At 44.2% G+C, this 17,125-nt stretch overlaps 1 protein-coding gene across 1 annotated transcript in view; it reads left to right on the plus strand.

Annotated features, from left to right (window-relative positions):
- Nucleotides 1–17,125, plus strand: part of LOC147717733 (uncharacterized) — a 127,849-nt gene that overhangs the window by 103,757 nt on the left and 6,967 nt on the right. The window contains exon 4 of the mRNA XM_086924512.1: nucleotides 13,532–13,554. Coding sequence (XP_086780638.1) covers nucleotides 13,532–13,554 — 23 coding nt within the window. The remainder of the gene's footprint in view (nucleotides 1–13,531; nucleotides 13,555–17,125) is intronic.

Raw genomic sequence — 17,125 nt, forward strand, 5'->3', positions numbered from 1 at the left:
CACTTGAAATCTTTTTCATGTATTCAGCCATCCTGGAGTGGAGACGAAGTACATAGTCCACAATGTCTTGTTTGGGAAGTTTGAGAGGTAACTCCCATCCTTCCTTCACCAGACAAAGGAGTCGTCTTACAGGATGTCCAAACAAAAGTTCAAAAGGGCTCTAGCCTACCCCCTTCTGTTGGACTTCTCTATAAGCAAAAAAAAGGCAGGGCAGTTGGATATCCCATCTCTGCCTGATCTTTTCAGGGAGACCCTTAATCATGCCCTTTAAGGCTTGTTAAATCTTTCAACTAGACCATTGCACTGTGGATGATAGGGTGTGGTGAACTTGTAGTTCACTCCACACTCCTTCCACATTGCAGTGCGGTAACTAGACATGAAGTTTGCACCTCTGTCTGATGCAACCTCCTTAGGGAAGCCCACTCTTGAGAAAACTCCCAAAAGGGCTCTTGCCACAACAGGTGCTGTTGTGGTCCTAAGTGGTATAGCTTCTGGGTATCTGGTGGCATGATCCACTACCACCAGAATAAACCTGTGCCCAGATGCTGTTTGGTGATCCATTGGTCCAACAACGTCAATCCCTAAACATTCAAAGGGAACCCCCACCACAAGTAGTGGTATAAGGGGGGCCTTTGTAGTGCCACCTGATTTACCACTGGCTTGGCAGGTGACACAGGAGCGACAAAACTCCTTTGTGTCTTCTGACATGTGAGGCCAGTGAAAGTGAGGGACGAGCCTGTCCCAAGTCTTGTTCTGGCCAAGATGTCCTGCAAGGGAAATATCATGGGTTAATGTAAGAAGGAAGCCCCTGAATGCCAAATGTATGACCAACCTCCTGGAAGCCCCAGGCTTGGGGTCTCTAGACTCTGAATACAGGAGCCCTTCATCCCAATACACTCTATGGGTTCCATTAGCATTCCCTGCAGCCTCAGCAACAGCTTGTTGTCGGAGGGGTTCAAGAGAAGGGCAGTCCAACTGCGCCTGCCTCAGATCTGCCCTGGAAGATCCCCCTGTCCCAAGAAACTCAACCTGATCAGGTTCAAGCTCTTCTAGGACAGTTCCTTCTTCAGGCTCACAATCCGCTTCCTCAGAAGGTTGATACTCATCCTGAGGCAAGGGGGAAGGTAAATCCTTAACCCTACTGCTCCTTGTCCTGGTAGGTAACTGGTCCATTATTCCAGAATCCAGTACCTGTTCAGTGTAGCAATTTTTGCAAAAGTTGTTTTACCAATGATAATTCCTTGAATACCAAATGAAAGTACATCACACAAGGTATATATCAAATATATATATATATGTATTTATTCTAAACACAACCCCTCTGCACTCTTTATGAGGTCAGAGGCAAAAGTACATTACAAGAATCTCAATTAGCATACGATAAGTTGCACAGTATACGTTTTGCCCTAGGGGCCTCACAAACCATATACTAGAATAGTGGTAAAAGAACCACAACAGAAATAGAAAGTAGGCCTAGGGAATCGCTGGGGCTACTCTAAACAACCAAAGGTTAGGAAGCAGGATGCCCACGGGAGACGTGTGTAGTGTCTAAACACAGCCGCCAGTTACCATTGTCTTTCAATGGGAAACTAAGAAGTTGTAAAGTTACAATTTAAGGACACTTCCGGATCTACTACGTTGAAAGCCCTTTAGACTAGGACACTTCGAGAGTCAAGACCCACGGGAGCACCGGGAAGCCTCACCCAACAAAGCCGGGTGCATAGGTGCCTTTTGGTGTCTGGTTTCGCAATGTTTTTTTTGGAGATCTGCAAAGAAGTGCTGCAGGCGCCCAGAGGAAAAGTGTCCGGGTGGATCCAAGGGTGGATCGACGATCTGAAGAACCTGAAAGCAGAAGGGACCGAGTCTGGGTCACAAGCCAGTGACCAGGAAGGATCCAGGCGATGTCGCGTTGATCTCAGGTGAAGAGGTGAAGCTTGTTTCTGCAGCCACGAGGTCCAGGAGGCGTTGACGACGACCAGGCGCTGGATTCGAGCTGTCCCACGAAGGATCTAGTTGACTGCGGTGTCGGTATCCGGATTGAACCCAACAAGCCTTGTTAAACGCAATCCGCGCAGGAGATGAAGATTGGCTTCAGTGCAGACCAGCAAGGTCTGAGGAACTTCTCTTTTGGGGAGAAGTTGGAGCAAGCCTGGAGCAACCATGAAAGCAGTTTAAATTCAAAGGAAAGTCTACCAGAGGCTCACTAGCCAACGGGAAAGGAACCGGGAAGACGCGTCGAGCTGAAATGCAGGAGCAGGCCCCACGGGACACTCGTGGAGTGTGGAGGCCTGCGCGTCAGTACAAATGTTGCTCGGGTCTGGGGCTTCAAGCACCCCAAAGCACAACTTCCAAATACCTCGGGAAGTAGATGCAGCTTGCAAAATGCTGGATGTTCAGGAGTTCCGGTCCCACGTCTCTCGTGTCCGCCACGGGTCTCAGCTTCGCTGGGAATGTCGAGCAGCGTCCAAGATGTCTGGAAGTCCGTGTCCTGTGTCGCAGAGTCTTAGGATCTGCGACACATCGACAATGCAGACCGGCAAAGTTGGTTCAGGTGCCTGTTTGAACAGGGTGGTCACTCCTTGACCACAAGGGCGATGACTTCCGTCTTCCAGTCGAAATGGAACGTCGAAGGTCCAGGATATATGTTTCAAAGTGTCGTCCAGGGTAATCTAAAGTCCTAGGGACACAGCTCCTATACTTATACTAAGTTTGGGGGCTGGACTACCTGAAACGTCCCTCCTATGGGTGGACCTGTGGAGGGGGTGGTTATACCCCTTTCCCTTTCTCCAGTTTCGTGCCAGAGAGGGGCTGGAGTGCCCCAGCAACTGGTTTGAACCAGGCTATGCATGGAGCACCTTGTGTGCCCCAGGCAGTGTCTAGAAAATGCATTTTGAATGCAGCCATCTCTGTCCCAATACACTAAAGTCTGTCTGGGGTGGTGCCAGCACCTCCCCTGACAGGAAACCTATTGTCCAAGCCCCCCCTGCCGGAGTTTCGTCCAGCAGCAGGAGGTCAGACTCGTGTCTGTGGCAGCAGCATCCATTTTGTGATGCTGAGGCTCTGTTTAACTTATTATTATTATTATTATTATTATGTTTCTTATATAGCGCCTGAATCGACCCCCGAAGGGGTATCTCCGCGCTTGCCTTGGGAACCCGTCCTGTCTTTTCCCTGTGAGATAGCCCCTACAGGGCATCCCCAAGGTGAAAGCCAGGCATCCCGACACGGGGGGCCGTTGTGGAGATTAAGCAAGCTTAATGCCCAGAGTTGCAGAGTGTGAACCCATGATTAGGTCAGGCTCCGTAGCGAGAATTATCGAGTCCATGGACATTTGAGCTCAAGACCCTGCCGCGTCGGGAATTGAACCCTGGTCCCGGGTCTGACCTCTGCTTCAGGGTCTGCCTGCTCTAACCAGTGAGCCACACTTCTCCACTTTACCCGGGTGTACCAGTAACTACATGTCTTCTCCCTCTAGAAGGGCGGAATGCTACCCCCGCCGCCAGGACTGGCAGTGGGGGGTAGTATTTCAAAGTGTTTGACACCTTAAACAACATGTTTTGTTAAAGCCAAACCAAAGTTAGCATTATCCGCGAGGATTATAATGCACTTAAGAGTATATGGTATGCAATATCATAGAACAGCTATAAGGAGATGGTTCCGAAAGCTGCAGAGGGGCTCAGCTCATGCTAGGGCACCCTCTCACATAAAACCAAGCACTCTGCCTTCAAGATTGTTAAGGCCTGCCATAGGAGTGACTTCTAGGCTACTATATAAGGTAGATATAGGTATACTATATCTAAGTAAGGGGCGATTACACCACCTTACCCAGGCTGTGTGAACAGACATGGGGTGTCAGTTTGGCGGCTCAACCAGGGGTGGCACAATACATGCTGCAGCCCCTGGTAGGCCTTGGGTGCACCTATGCCCTGGGTACCTATGGTACAACATACAGGGACTCACTAGGGTTACCCAGTAACCAATTTGGTATGTACCTAAAGTACATAGTATCAATTTAGAGAGAACAGCTAGGCTGTGGGCCTGATTAGCAGGACCACAGCCAGTCTAAAGTCGAAAAACCAGAAAATCACAGCAAAAAGTGGGGGTGACCATAGGAAGCAGACCCTACTCTCCTACACTGCACAACTTGGGGTTTACAATAAACCACACCAAGTCACATCTACAGCCCTTGCATGTACATCAATACCTCGGGGCTACCATAAACACCAATACAGCTCTAGCTTATCCCAGGCCAGCCAGGATACAGCGCATGCAAACCTTAGGGACAAGGTTTCAAAACCAACACTCTCTCACAGCCAGAGTGTTCATGCAACTAATAGGCATGATGGCATTTTGCATTCTTATTGCATCCTATGCAAGACAGCAAATGGGCCTATTGCAGGAATGTCTAGCACATCAGTGGAATCGTGCACAAGAACAACTAACAGACGTGGTGTTGGTGGACAGCCACACACATCGCTCTCTGCAGTGGTGGAACACCAAAAACTTGTCCAAAGGGCGGCCGTTCCTAGAGCCAGTTCCACAGATAGTACTGACAACGGACGCAACCCTGACAGGATGGGGAGCACATCTACTCCACTACACAACTCAGGGAACATGGACAGCTCAACAAAAGGTGCTTCACATCAATCACCTAGAGCTGCTGGCAATTTCGGAACAAGGCTGTCTTAATCCGGACGGACAACATGACAGCCATGTACTACTTACAGAAACAAGGAGGCACACATTCCCTGCAGCAGTCCCAGCTTGCACAAAACATTTGGAGATGGGCCATTCCACAAAACATATATCTGCTTACAGAACACCTGGAGTTCACAATCAGATAGCCGATCTTTTAAGTCGACAGACACAACAGATTCACAAATGGTAAGTACATCCTCAAGTTCTTCAACCATTCTTTCACAAGTGGGGTCATCCAGACATAGACCTGTTTGCCACACACGAAAACGCAAAATGCCCAACCTTCGCCGCCAGGTATCCACACAGGTTATCCAAGGGCAATGCGATATGGATGAACTGGTCAGGCAAATTTGCGGATGCTTTTCCTCTGATCCCACTAATACCACTAGTAGTACGCAAGCTCAGACAACAGTCTCTCAAACTAATCCTGGTAGCTCCCACATGGGCACGCCAGCCATGGTTCGCCACACTACTAGAACTCTCTCTAGTTCCACACCAAAAGCTGTCTCGGATGCCATCCATGTTAACGCAGAACCATGGAGACATCTGGCATCCAGATCCAAATCAACTGAATCTGGCGATCTGGCTCCTGAAGTCTTAGAGTTTGGTTACCTTAACCTGCGACCAGACTGTTTGAATATCATTAAAGAAGCCAGAAGACTTACTACAAGAGCTTGCTATGCTGCTAAATGGAAAAGATTTGCCATTTACTGCACTATTAATCAAATTGATCCTTAGATGCTTCCATCCAAAATATTATCTGTTACCTTCTCCGTTTGCAAAGATGTAATCTAGCATATTCATCTATACGTTTATATCTTGCAGCTATTATGGCATATCTACAAAACAGACAACATATGTCGTTGTTGAGAGTACCAGCAATACAAGCTTTTATGGAAGGATTAAAAAGAATCATTCCTCCTAGGTTACCACCCTCTCCAGTGTGGAACCTAAACATTGTTCTTACCAGGCTCATGGGACCCCCTTTTGAACCTTTACATAAATGTGAAATGCAATTTCTCACATGGAAAACAGCTTTCCTCATTGCTATTACCTTTCTTAGGAGAGTTAGTGAGATTCAGGCTTTCACTATACAGGAACCCTTTTTACATTTACACCGTAACAAAGTGGTTCTAAGAACTAATCCTAAATTCCTTCCTAAAGTAATTACTCCTTTTCATCTAAACCAATCTGTAGAGTTACCAGTGTTTTTTCAAAACCCAGACTCTGTAGCAGGGAGAGCTCTACACTAGATGTCAAAAGAGCTCTTCTCTATTATATAGACAGAACCAAATCGTTTCGAAAAACAAAGCAACTGTTTGTAGCTTTCTCTCCACCACATAAAGGCAACTCCATATCTAAATCTGGAATTGCAAGGTGGATTGTCAAATGTAAACAAATATGCTATCAAAAAGCGAAACGTACATTAACAGTTCCTCCTAGTGCGCACTCCACACCAAACTATGAGCCTCCATGGCTTTCTTAGGGAACACTCCAGTAGAAGACATCTGCAAGGCAGCAACATGGTCTACAACACACACCTTCACTTAAACACTACTGTGTTGATGTGCAAGCCAAGCAGCCTTTGGGCCCCCCGTTCAAATACTATTATTGCCCCCGGGATTTGGCCCACCCGGGGGCTGAATATTAACAAAGCGCGGGAGGCCGCACTTCGTTTTTTTTTTCCTCTGCAGGATCCTGCGCGGTTTTTGCAGATTTTTAAACACCTAGGAGGTCAGGGTGTTTCTACCAAGCCCCCTTGTTGCGTTTTGCACACTTGTTTCACTGATTTCTTGAAGTAAGGTTTCAGGAAGTCTTGGCAGCCCACTTTTGCCTCGGTTATACCGAGGCACAAGATGGCTGCCAAGACTTCCTGGTTTGGAGTGTTGACAGCCAATTAGCATAAAGCTCATGATCAGGAGGGTGCGCGGATCCTGCGCGGCCATAGATATATATGTGTTTTTACTTTTGATTTTCTCACCAACTACTGAACGGATTTACACCATTTAACAAAAAGGGTTCTTTCTGAACCAAGAACTACCTCTTTGCCAAATTTGGTGTAATTCGGTTCAGCAGTTCGGGCTGTAGCGGTGTCTAAAGTTTCCTATGGGGGAAACACGTTGTGGGGCCCCCCTTTTTTCTCTGCCCCCGCTTGACGAATCACCTCGAAACTTTAAAGTTAGGAGTAAGCCATACGTTTTCGCGATATATCCACACCTTAACATAATGCAATCTACCTCCTGTGCTAAGGAGAACAAACTGAAGAGTGGCTTACACGCATTAAGGCAGTGAAGTGGCACTGCAGCACAATGGGTGTCCAAAGATCTTCTTTAGCAAACAGGTTTGCTCATTCAGGGTTGCATGGCAGACCTGCAGACACACTTTTACTTGAGTCTCCCAGAGTGGCACAATAAAGTGCTGCTACTTTGGTGCCCCCCACCTTACCCTTATCACCCTTTCCCTGGGTACCACTGGTACCATCTACTAGGGACTTACAAAGAGTGATACTTGGTGTACCAATATACTGTTACAGCTTAAGACAAAAAGCACTCGCATCTGAGCCTGGTTGGCTGGTCCCAGTGCACGTACAGACCTAAAAAGACAGCATCTAGAGCAGGGGTATTCAAACTGTGGGGCGCGACCCCCAGGGGGGACGTGGAGCGATGCACAGGGGGTTGCGCCTTCACAGTGTGACTTCTGCCCTAGCCTCCAGGGCTTCAGCCCCCCTCCTCCCCCATCCTGTGTCTCAGCCCGGGCTGCTGCAGTGCAGCTCGCGCTCCTGGGGCCTCAGCTGGGCAGTGTCTGGAGTCTTATCTCTGCCCGAGTTTTTCACAGGTCTTTAAAGACCATTAGCATATTTACATGCCTTTGTTAACTGATTACCAAAGCTTAGTTTTTTTATGGTTCCAGGCCCCCCCCTGGGCCCCCACTCTGCCTATTCCTTACATTTCTATTTTTACACTTACTGCTGTAGTGTGAAAATGCATTTAAAGAAAAGAAATATAAAGTTGGTTTGCCAAAAGAAACATGCCTGCCATGTGTTGTTTAAAGATCCCAGAGACCTGCTCTTGACACTAAATTGAGTTATAAATAAAAAAGTATGTATTAATTAGTTATGTGACTTTTCTGTCTTTATTCTCTTTAATTATTAGTCATGGATCATTGAGGCATCCCTAGAACACAATTAAAAGTGCTTTCTATTTATATTTGCTGTTCTAAATATTCACAGATAAGTGCAAAAAGTACAGCTGTAGGTGACTGCTTATTTCTGGGCCATCAAAATAATGAGGTGGTAACCCTACTCATTAGACTGGAAGTTTGTTGCAGGATCAGCACATTATTTATTTCCTCCACCCTCGAACCCTGATTAATGCCATTATAGAAATAGTTTAACTTCTATCTGAAACCCTACGCTTCAAGTTTCTGGGAATGCACCCTGCTTTCAGACTACTCACTTCTCATTCTCGCCTTCACTTTCATGTTCACCCTGCACTCCCAGCAATCGCAATGCACTCACACTGATCACCATGCACTCATAGCGATCACCATGCACTCACAGCAATCACCATGCACTCACACTGATCACCATGCACTCACACTGATCACCATGCACTCACACTGATCACCATGCACTCACACTGATCACCATGCACTCACACTGATCACCCACTCACCATGCACTCACACTGATCACCATGCACTCACACTGATCACCATGCACTCACACTGATCACCATGCACTCCCACTGATCACCATGCACTCCCACTGATCACCATGCATTCCCACTGATCACCATGCACTCACACTGATCACCATGCACTCACACTGATCACCATGCACTCCCACTGATCACCATGCACTCCCACTGATCACCATGCACTCCCACTGATCACCATGCACTCCCACTGATCACCATGCACTCCCACTGATCACCATGCACGCACACTGATCACCATGCACGCACACTGATCACCATGCACGCACACTGATCACCATGCACGCACACTGATCACCATGCACGCACACTGATCACCATGCACGCACACTGATCACCATGCACTCACACCATTCACCATGCACTCACACCATTCACCATGCACTCACACCATTCACCATGCACTCACACCATTCACCATGCACTCACACCATTCACCATGCACTCACACCATTCACCATGCACTCACACCATTCACCATGCACTCACACCATTCACCATGCACTCACACCATTCACCATGCACTCACACCAATCACCATGCACTCACACCATTCACCCGCTCACCCTGCACTCACACTGATCACAGTGCACTCACACTGATCACCATACACTCACAACATTCACCCGCTCACCCTGCACTCACACCAGTCACCATGCACTCACAACATTCACCCGCTCACCCTGCACTCACACTGATCACAATACACTCGCACTGATCACAATGCACTCACACTGATCACAATGCACTCACACTGATCACCATGCACTCACAACATTCACCCACTCATCCTGCACTCACAGTGATCATAATGTACTCACACTGATCACCATGCACTCACAACATTCACCCGCTCACCCTGCTTTCACAGTGATCACTCTGCACTAAAACTTTGCTTGCATTGTTCACTCTGTACCCCACCCTGCAGTCACCCTGCAAGCACACTTCTCACCCTGCACTCATGTGACACTTCACTCACCTGCCCCCTTACTGCTCAATCTGTAGCTCACTCAAACAAAGCCATCACTATCCATGCACTAATTCGTCCCACTCTGCACTTACAGCCGAACCCAAATTCATATGGTCACCTCACTCACCCTGCAGTCACTCCTTTTACCCTACTCTCACACTGTTGCATTGCTCACCGTGCAGTCACATGGGCACTCTTGTCACCCACACAATGCAGAAGTTTAAAGTGCCTGGTACAAAGAAGATGTACCATGGACATCACAGAACTGAGTGTGAGTAAACTATGAGTAGCGCTATAAAAAAAATGTTTGTCAGACATAGAGAGAGGAGGTGTATTTTTGGTGAGTGGTAGTGAGGGAATTCATGGAGAAGGTGGAAAGACTGTTGCACCGTGTGCGACCAGTGCTTGGACAAGCCCTGGCTGGAAGTGTTAAACCCCCCCACCCCTCCCGAAGTTCGGGTCTAGTGGATCCCCTGCTTCTGCCTATTATTTACATTTGTAGTGCGCTACTGTTACCAAAAGGTGTCCTGGGGCTAATAACCATCTGCCTGCAATGTGAGAGGGGGATCCGTGGTTGGGAAAGGAGATAAGAGAGGGATGGAAGGAAGGGGGTGAGAGGGAAAGGAGCATGGGTAAACTGCTTAACTCTGCACAAGACAGCCACGGTTTGAATGCACCCTTGCTGCTCCCGGCCATGGCCAGGTGAGCTTCTAATGTGGCAGCGCGTATTCCTGCAGATTGGGAGGCCCTTCACAGAGGTTGACTAGACACCTTTCTGATGTTAATTGCTGTTTTTTGGTTATAAACTGGTACTGATGGGGTGAAATCTTTCCTTAGTATTACTGTGTTTAAAAAAATTCTAAATAATAAAGCAATGCTACCCCAAAATACGCAGCATCACAGAACATTATTTACATCAACATAATAGACACCAATCTCAGCATGCAGGAACACATCAACAAAGCAACTAAGGGAGCGAACTACCAAATCAACACCCTAAGGAAACTTAAACCCTTCCTTCCAGCCAAAGACTTCCAAACTGCGGTACAATCACTAGTCATACTTCGAATAGAATACGGCAGCACCGCCCTCTGCGGTCTCCCTCTAGCTACTACGGCACCCATAAGAGCCTCTTTAAACGCCGCAGCGAGACTTATCACTGGATCAAAAAAACACTCACACATTTCCCCTGACTTCAAATCCCTGAACTGGCTGCCTTTTGAAGCCAGAATACACCTGAAAATCGCTTGTTTGACGCACAAGGCTGTCCACCTGAGCTCACCTAGATACCTCGCTCAGAAGCTGACGATTTCTGGAGGCTCCAGAAACACGAGAGGCACAAACAATCTTTTGCTAAAGCCTAAAAGATTCCGCAAAGAAAAAACCTATAAACGCTCTTTCTCAGGAATGGCTCCCAGGATTTGGAACTCACTCCCCCCTGAAACCAGGCTCATCCCCTCTACCATACTTTTCAAGAAAGAAGTAAAAGCGATTCTCATGGCTAAATACACTTGAACCACTACTGGGGATCAACTTCAAAGACTCGGTGCTCATCTGTACTACTTGTTCGAACCCTTTGCATTTTTGTTTGACTTTGAAATTGACTTACTTGATTGTTTATGATATCACTTCACTGTACTTTTAACACTATAGATGTATCTGTGTATATTTGCTCCTCTCCTCTGTAAAGCGCTCTGATATCTGCGAAGATCTTGTTCGCGCTATATAAAACTTTCAAAATAAATAAATAAAATAATTTTCTACTCACACAATTTAGTCAAGCCTGTCGCATAATTTGGTCCTCACCTTCCTCATAACCTAGCGGTTCAGAAATTTTTGTCAGGAGGGGGTCCTTGCGCTTGAAAATGTTGACAGGGGGGTCTCGGCATCCAAAAGTTTGAGGACCTCTGATCTAGAGCAACACGTGGGGAGTGACCATGACAAAAAGGGCACTTTCTAATACAAAGCTATCTTTCCCCACTGCCTATGGCTGTGCCACCTGGTGCTTCATGCGCTAGATGCCCTCTGAAGAGAAGGTGTTGTATGTATATAGACTGGGGATGGTAGCTGAAGACTGGCCCCAGCAGAGTATACAGCAAGGGTTGCAAAGCAAGGTAAGTGTCAGTGATGTGATTTTAAGAGCGGAAGGTGAGGGATCACAAAAGCAATCTGAGCGGGGCAGATTAGCCTGCTCTGCCTTCTCCTGTACGACCTAGTCCCACTGGGATTCTTCAGTGCTACTTACCATCCTGACAAGAATAGGAGACGAAGCATCATTCTTAAATGGAATACCAGATCTTGTAAGCCAGGACTAACCCAGGTTCATTCTCTTTTGTGTCCCCAGATGATATGGGGACTGCCTAAGATGCTAAGCAGTTCTATAATGGCAGACTCACTTTAGGTCATTTTTCTCAATAACTAATCCAAAAAACAACTCTCCTCACTTACGCTTCTCTGCTCGTATTATGGTACTCCGTGTAATACAGTGCAAACATCACAGAAATCTTAGAAGTGTGGTAAGTCACTCGAACATGATTTCATCCCCCCCGCAATGCTTTGAGTCTTGCTCCGCAGAGAGCATCATAAATGACTCCGTTGATGAACGTTTCAGAAAAGGGGGTGGTGATGAACAGAGTGTCTGAATTAAGCAGACCACCGTTGATGAACGTGGCATAGTCTTGCAGCTCTGTCATATGGTGACACATCCTGTTTGTGGAGCTAGTAAAAGGATTGATTAACATTTCAAATACCACTTTGAAACTGATAGACAGCGAGTCACTAATACACAGTGGTGAGACTATAATCATCAATGTTACAAGATAGGTCATTAATTATGTAGGAAGATAAATACTCAACATACACAGAAAAATAGGAATCATCTCTTCAATAGGAAATGTTTTAGTAAATAGCAGTATATAAAGAGAACAAAAATGCAGCAAGCCATTTCATTTCTGACTCCGCCAACTTTATAGCCGAATCCTTTAAAATGTTTTAAAGTGAGCGACATGCTCACTGTTTAATCGCAATAAGCTTGCCATATTTCACAGGGTGGGAGTTAAGGTTAAATTACTGTTTTATCTGTTGTATATCCTTTATTTTGGGGTTTACAGCCGGAAGCCATAACAAATTTGGGCCCATACAAAACAAAAGCTTACTTTCAGAAATGTAACCTGACCGTAAGGTTTTGTCTTGTTTAGGCCCAAACCCAGGCCCGTATTTCAGACTGGCCCAAGATGTGACATCATTGGCAAAGGCAATCAATAGTGACACCGAAAGCCTTAACGTAAAAGTGCTTTTACTGTACTTTCCCAGGCCTAGGACTTGAAGTGATGGTGGTGGCACGCCAGCACGTTTCCCATACGGAAGAGGGCGAACTTTGACCCCCTTCCATCTCCTACATTGCGGAAGGTGAAATGGTATTTTGTCACCCAAGAGCGGGACGTGTATCTGGTGTTCCCATGACCTTGTCCAAGAGGGCTCTGACTACAGAGGTGCAAATGCTGCCTACTAGTAACTAAATAAAACAAACCTCTATATTTTTGCAGTGTTAATACATAAGTTATATAGTTCCAATAAAAACTGAAGAAAGTAGTCCACCTTGTGCATAAGTCGTGAAACTCAATGCTTCTAAAAGAAATCAGTATCTATACTTTGCATCATGCATCCCCTAAGGAACCTGTGTGATAGCGCCTTGTGATGAAGCGATTTTGATGGGGCACTTTGGCTTTTGAAAGTGTCCCATTTCCCAACCTCCTGTGGTTTGTCAGAGCCCATACAAGCAGCGTACAGGCGTCTGCCATTCGGGTCCCAGGGCATGACATCAGAACCTCTTCACCAGTACATCAAGCCTGAGTGAGATGAGTGAATGAGGTGACAAGGGGGGGGTTCTGCTGGGAGGGGCAAAAGTAGGGAATAAAGGGACAGTCGGAACACATATTTGCAAAATACTTTACCCCTCTGCAAAGACTTATAATACAATTGTGCTTTATTTATTAAATCTGTTTGAAATTAATATACTTGTAATGGTTGCCATAGTATTTTATACTGTATTGAAAAAGTAATAGTTTGTTTATAATTGTTCTATCAATTGCACCTCATTTGCTGAGTTGAATTCAGACTTCTTCCTGTTTTTTGTTTTTCTTTGTAGGGCACGAGGAGCACTTTAACCAGGTAAGATCCCCTGTTGCCATTTGAAAGACATTACGTTGCCTTACAGCTCGGCGCACAGTTTATGCTAAAGGACCCATTTTCCACGGATTGCAACCCAGTCTTTCCCTTCTTATCCCTTGGGTGGGCTTAATATCCTCTGATTATCGGTTATATGAATCCACTTTCTCATGGACTACCTTTTGTTACATTGGACTACCTTTTGCCACTGAGGAATTCTACGTAGTAGTTCTCTTACGATTCATTCACTTCATGGTTGAGGGCTAAGGATCCCTTTAAGTTTCTCCTCCCTCTTATTAACTCCATGGCTGCTAAGTCAGTTCCCCCACTGTGCTGACTTTTCATTTACTCCATTGTTCATGACGAGCTCAGCTCGTCATGAGTGTACGAGAGGTGTACTGCATGACGAGCTGAGCTCGTCATGAGCGTCGAAGGAGTTAAGGCTCTGTGCACCTTTCATCCACGAAGGGGAGCGCAGCTTCTTTTTCTCGTTTACTTTCACAGTGGAGGCTCCTGCCACCCTTTCCCTCTAGAGGGATCTAATTGTAGATTTACATTGGATTAAAGTCTCGCCTTCGCTCTTGGGAAATCTCGCATTCAAAAATCACTTCCAGTTGAGACCCCCTCCTCCATTATCCCCCGAGGCGCGTCACCGATCATTCACCTTCTAGTCTGGACCCTCAATTCACCATACCCCCTCCAAGGTCCCTCATTAACCTCACAGTAAATCCCCTCACACATATATCACCAAGTATCAAAATGTACTCCCTGGTAGGATAACATGAATTGGTTACGCAATAATGAATTCATATTGGAAAGATTTTATGATGGTTTCATTATTTGGATACAGCACTTAAATATAAATAACCTTGAACCTTAATAATGTTTTTTATTGTTCACATTCAGCCAGATGTGAAAACCTGCTACTCACTGTTTTTTATCATGACCTCTTGCTAGTACACCTACCACGCTGCGGTGTGACCAGGACAATTACATGCCAGCATTTTGTTAGATGGTGCATTTACTATGTGTTTCATACTAATTGAGATGATTATGTATTGGCAGAGCCTTCTGCTGTTCCAAGGAATAAATAAGCGAAAATAAAAATGATAATGGATTCAAAATCTTATGCGTCTTCAGGGATCCCAAACTTTACTTGGGTTCTACGACTTGCAAATGAAGTCCACTGACTTCGCTAATAAGAACTTTGCCCCACACTGTATATCCTTAGGTTACCAATTGTGTATATCAATTCCTAGGCAATCACAGCAACAGCATAAGGAACAGGTATGCAAGGAAGGACATTAAAGTATACATTCTATTTATAAAACCATATTCTTTTAATAAACAATTATATTAAAATCATTATAAGATCATAATTCATATTTAATACATACATAAATAAACACACAATGAAAATAGAACCGTTGTTTCTGAGACAAACACAAGAAAATCAATAAAAACACACACAAATAATATCAAAAAGTGGCAATTAATGTAATCGACGTGCGTTTCGGCGTTTTAAGGAACGCCTTCTTCAGGAGCCACATAAAATGCTGAAATACAAAATGAACAACAAAAGAAAAATAAAACTTAATTATCTTGATAATACATAATCAATCATAATAAAACCTTTCATAAAATTCATTTATATCTCAAATTTCATAATAATAGATGACAACCTTAAATGCAAACCTTGTCCCTATTTGCTAAATATGTTAGGAAGCGGGGAACTTCCTAACATATAAGGATACAAGTTAAAAATTAAATATCACTCCCCAAAAGACTATCTAATTTCATCCACATAGGATTGGAATATTTTAAATATTCAGAATAAAATGCACAAGGGTGAATTCAATTACTCGTCAAGATTTCGAGTATCAAGACGTTCGAACCGACGTGAGACTCAAACAGCCATCTTCTGTTTGAGCGTTTATTTATTACACAAGCGGCCGCTATCTCTGTAAGTCGTTTCTATCCCAGAAATCGATTTCTGACAAGAAGCCCACATTGTTGGCGCTTTGTCGGAAATCTTTAAACCAAAACAATAATATCCCAGAACCTTTCTTGATATAACATTAATTGGTTCGTTTATTTTTATTTTCAGACTCGTACACCTTGAGTCTTGATACTCGAAATCTTGACGAGTAATTGAATTCGCCCTTGTGCATTTTATTCTGAATATTTCAAATATTCCAAACCCATGTGGATGAAATTTGATAGTCTTCTGGTGAGTGATATTTAATTTTTAACTTGTATCCTTATATGTTAGGAAGTTCCCCGCTCACAACAGACGCACGTTAAGACATAATATCCTGTGATATGCTTCTTTTTTAGACACAATTGTTGCAGTATCTTGAAGCACGCAGGTTTGTGAAACATATAGACGGTTATCTTCCAATTATGTGCGTGGAGGAAGTGTTTTTTTAATTATTTTAGTCAATAATAGAAAGGTGAGCCAATTAGGTTTGTCTACTATTTCCGACCTGTTATTCTCGAATTTCATCATAAGTTCCGATTGATAAAGTCACAACTAAAAATGCGCTTTGATACACTTCTATCCCACATTTAGGTGAATGATTGAGGGAATTTAGGATCTAATTGACCTGCCTCTGAGAAGTGCAATTGGCCTAGTGGTCTTTATTTATACGTTTGATTTCAAAAGATCTGGGATCACCCCCTTTATAAGTAAGTCTTCGATCGTTAATAATGTTTTTCACTAAATTTAATCCTTTAGATTATATTCTGTTAACCTGAATCAGACATGGTTATGTCCAGATACAACGCCATACATTAGTTGGCGATAGTTTAACGCACCTTGCTGCTAAGGGCTGTTGATTCCATCTGACTTACGACCCACTATTAAGTAATACATTGTTGCATAGTGAGGTTCTTTTTATATCCCCTTATGACTTAGTTTTTCTAGGATTGTATTGAATGCGAATGCTTTGATATTTTATCTTGTTGTTCAGTTATATGTTTATCATGTGTCAATTATTTTAGCAAATGGGGACAAGGTTTGCATTTAAGGTTGTCATTTGTTATTATGAAATGTGAGATATAAATGAATTTTATGAAATGTTTTATTATGATTGATTATGTATTATCAAGATAATGAAGTTTTATTTTTCTTCTGTTCATTTTGTATTTCTGCATTTTACGTGGCTCCTGAAGAAGGCGTTCCTTAAAACGCCGAAACGCGCGTCGATTACATTAATTGCCACTTTTTGATATTATTTGTGTGTGTTTTTATTGATTTTCTTATGTTTTCTCATAAACAACGGTTCTATTTTCATTGTGTGTTTATGTATGTATTGTGTTCAATATGAATTATGATCTTATAATGATTTTAATATAATTGTTTATTAAAAGAATATGGTTTTATATATAGAGTGTATACTTTAATGTCCTTCCTTGCATACCTGTTCCTTATGCTGTTGCTGTGATTGCCTAGGAATTGATATACACAATTTGTTTTCCCTGTCCTAGGATTTGTACTATTTTCTATCCAGGGGGTCCTTGTTTTTCGCATATTATCCTTGGTTACCTACATTCAGAAAAATATTTTATAGTA

This window comes from Lissotriton vulgaris, chromosome 5 (assembly GCF_964263255.1).
Source record: "Lissotriton vulgaris chromosome 5, aLisVul1.2, whole genome shotgun sequence".
Classification (NCBI taxonomy): Eukaryota; Metazoa; Chordata; class Amphibia; order Caudata; family Salamandridae; genus Lissotriton; species Lissotriton vulgaris.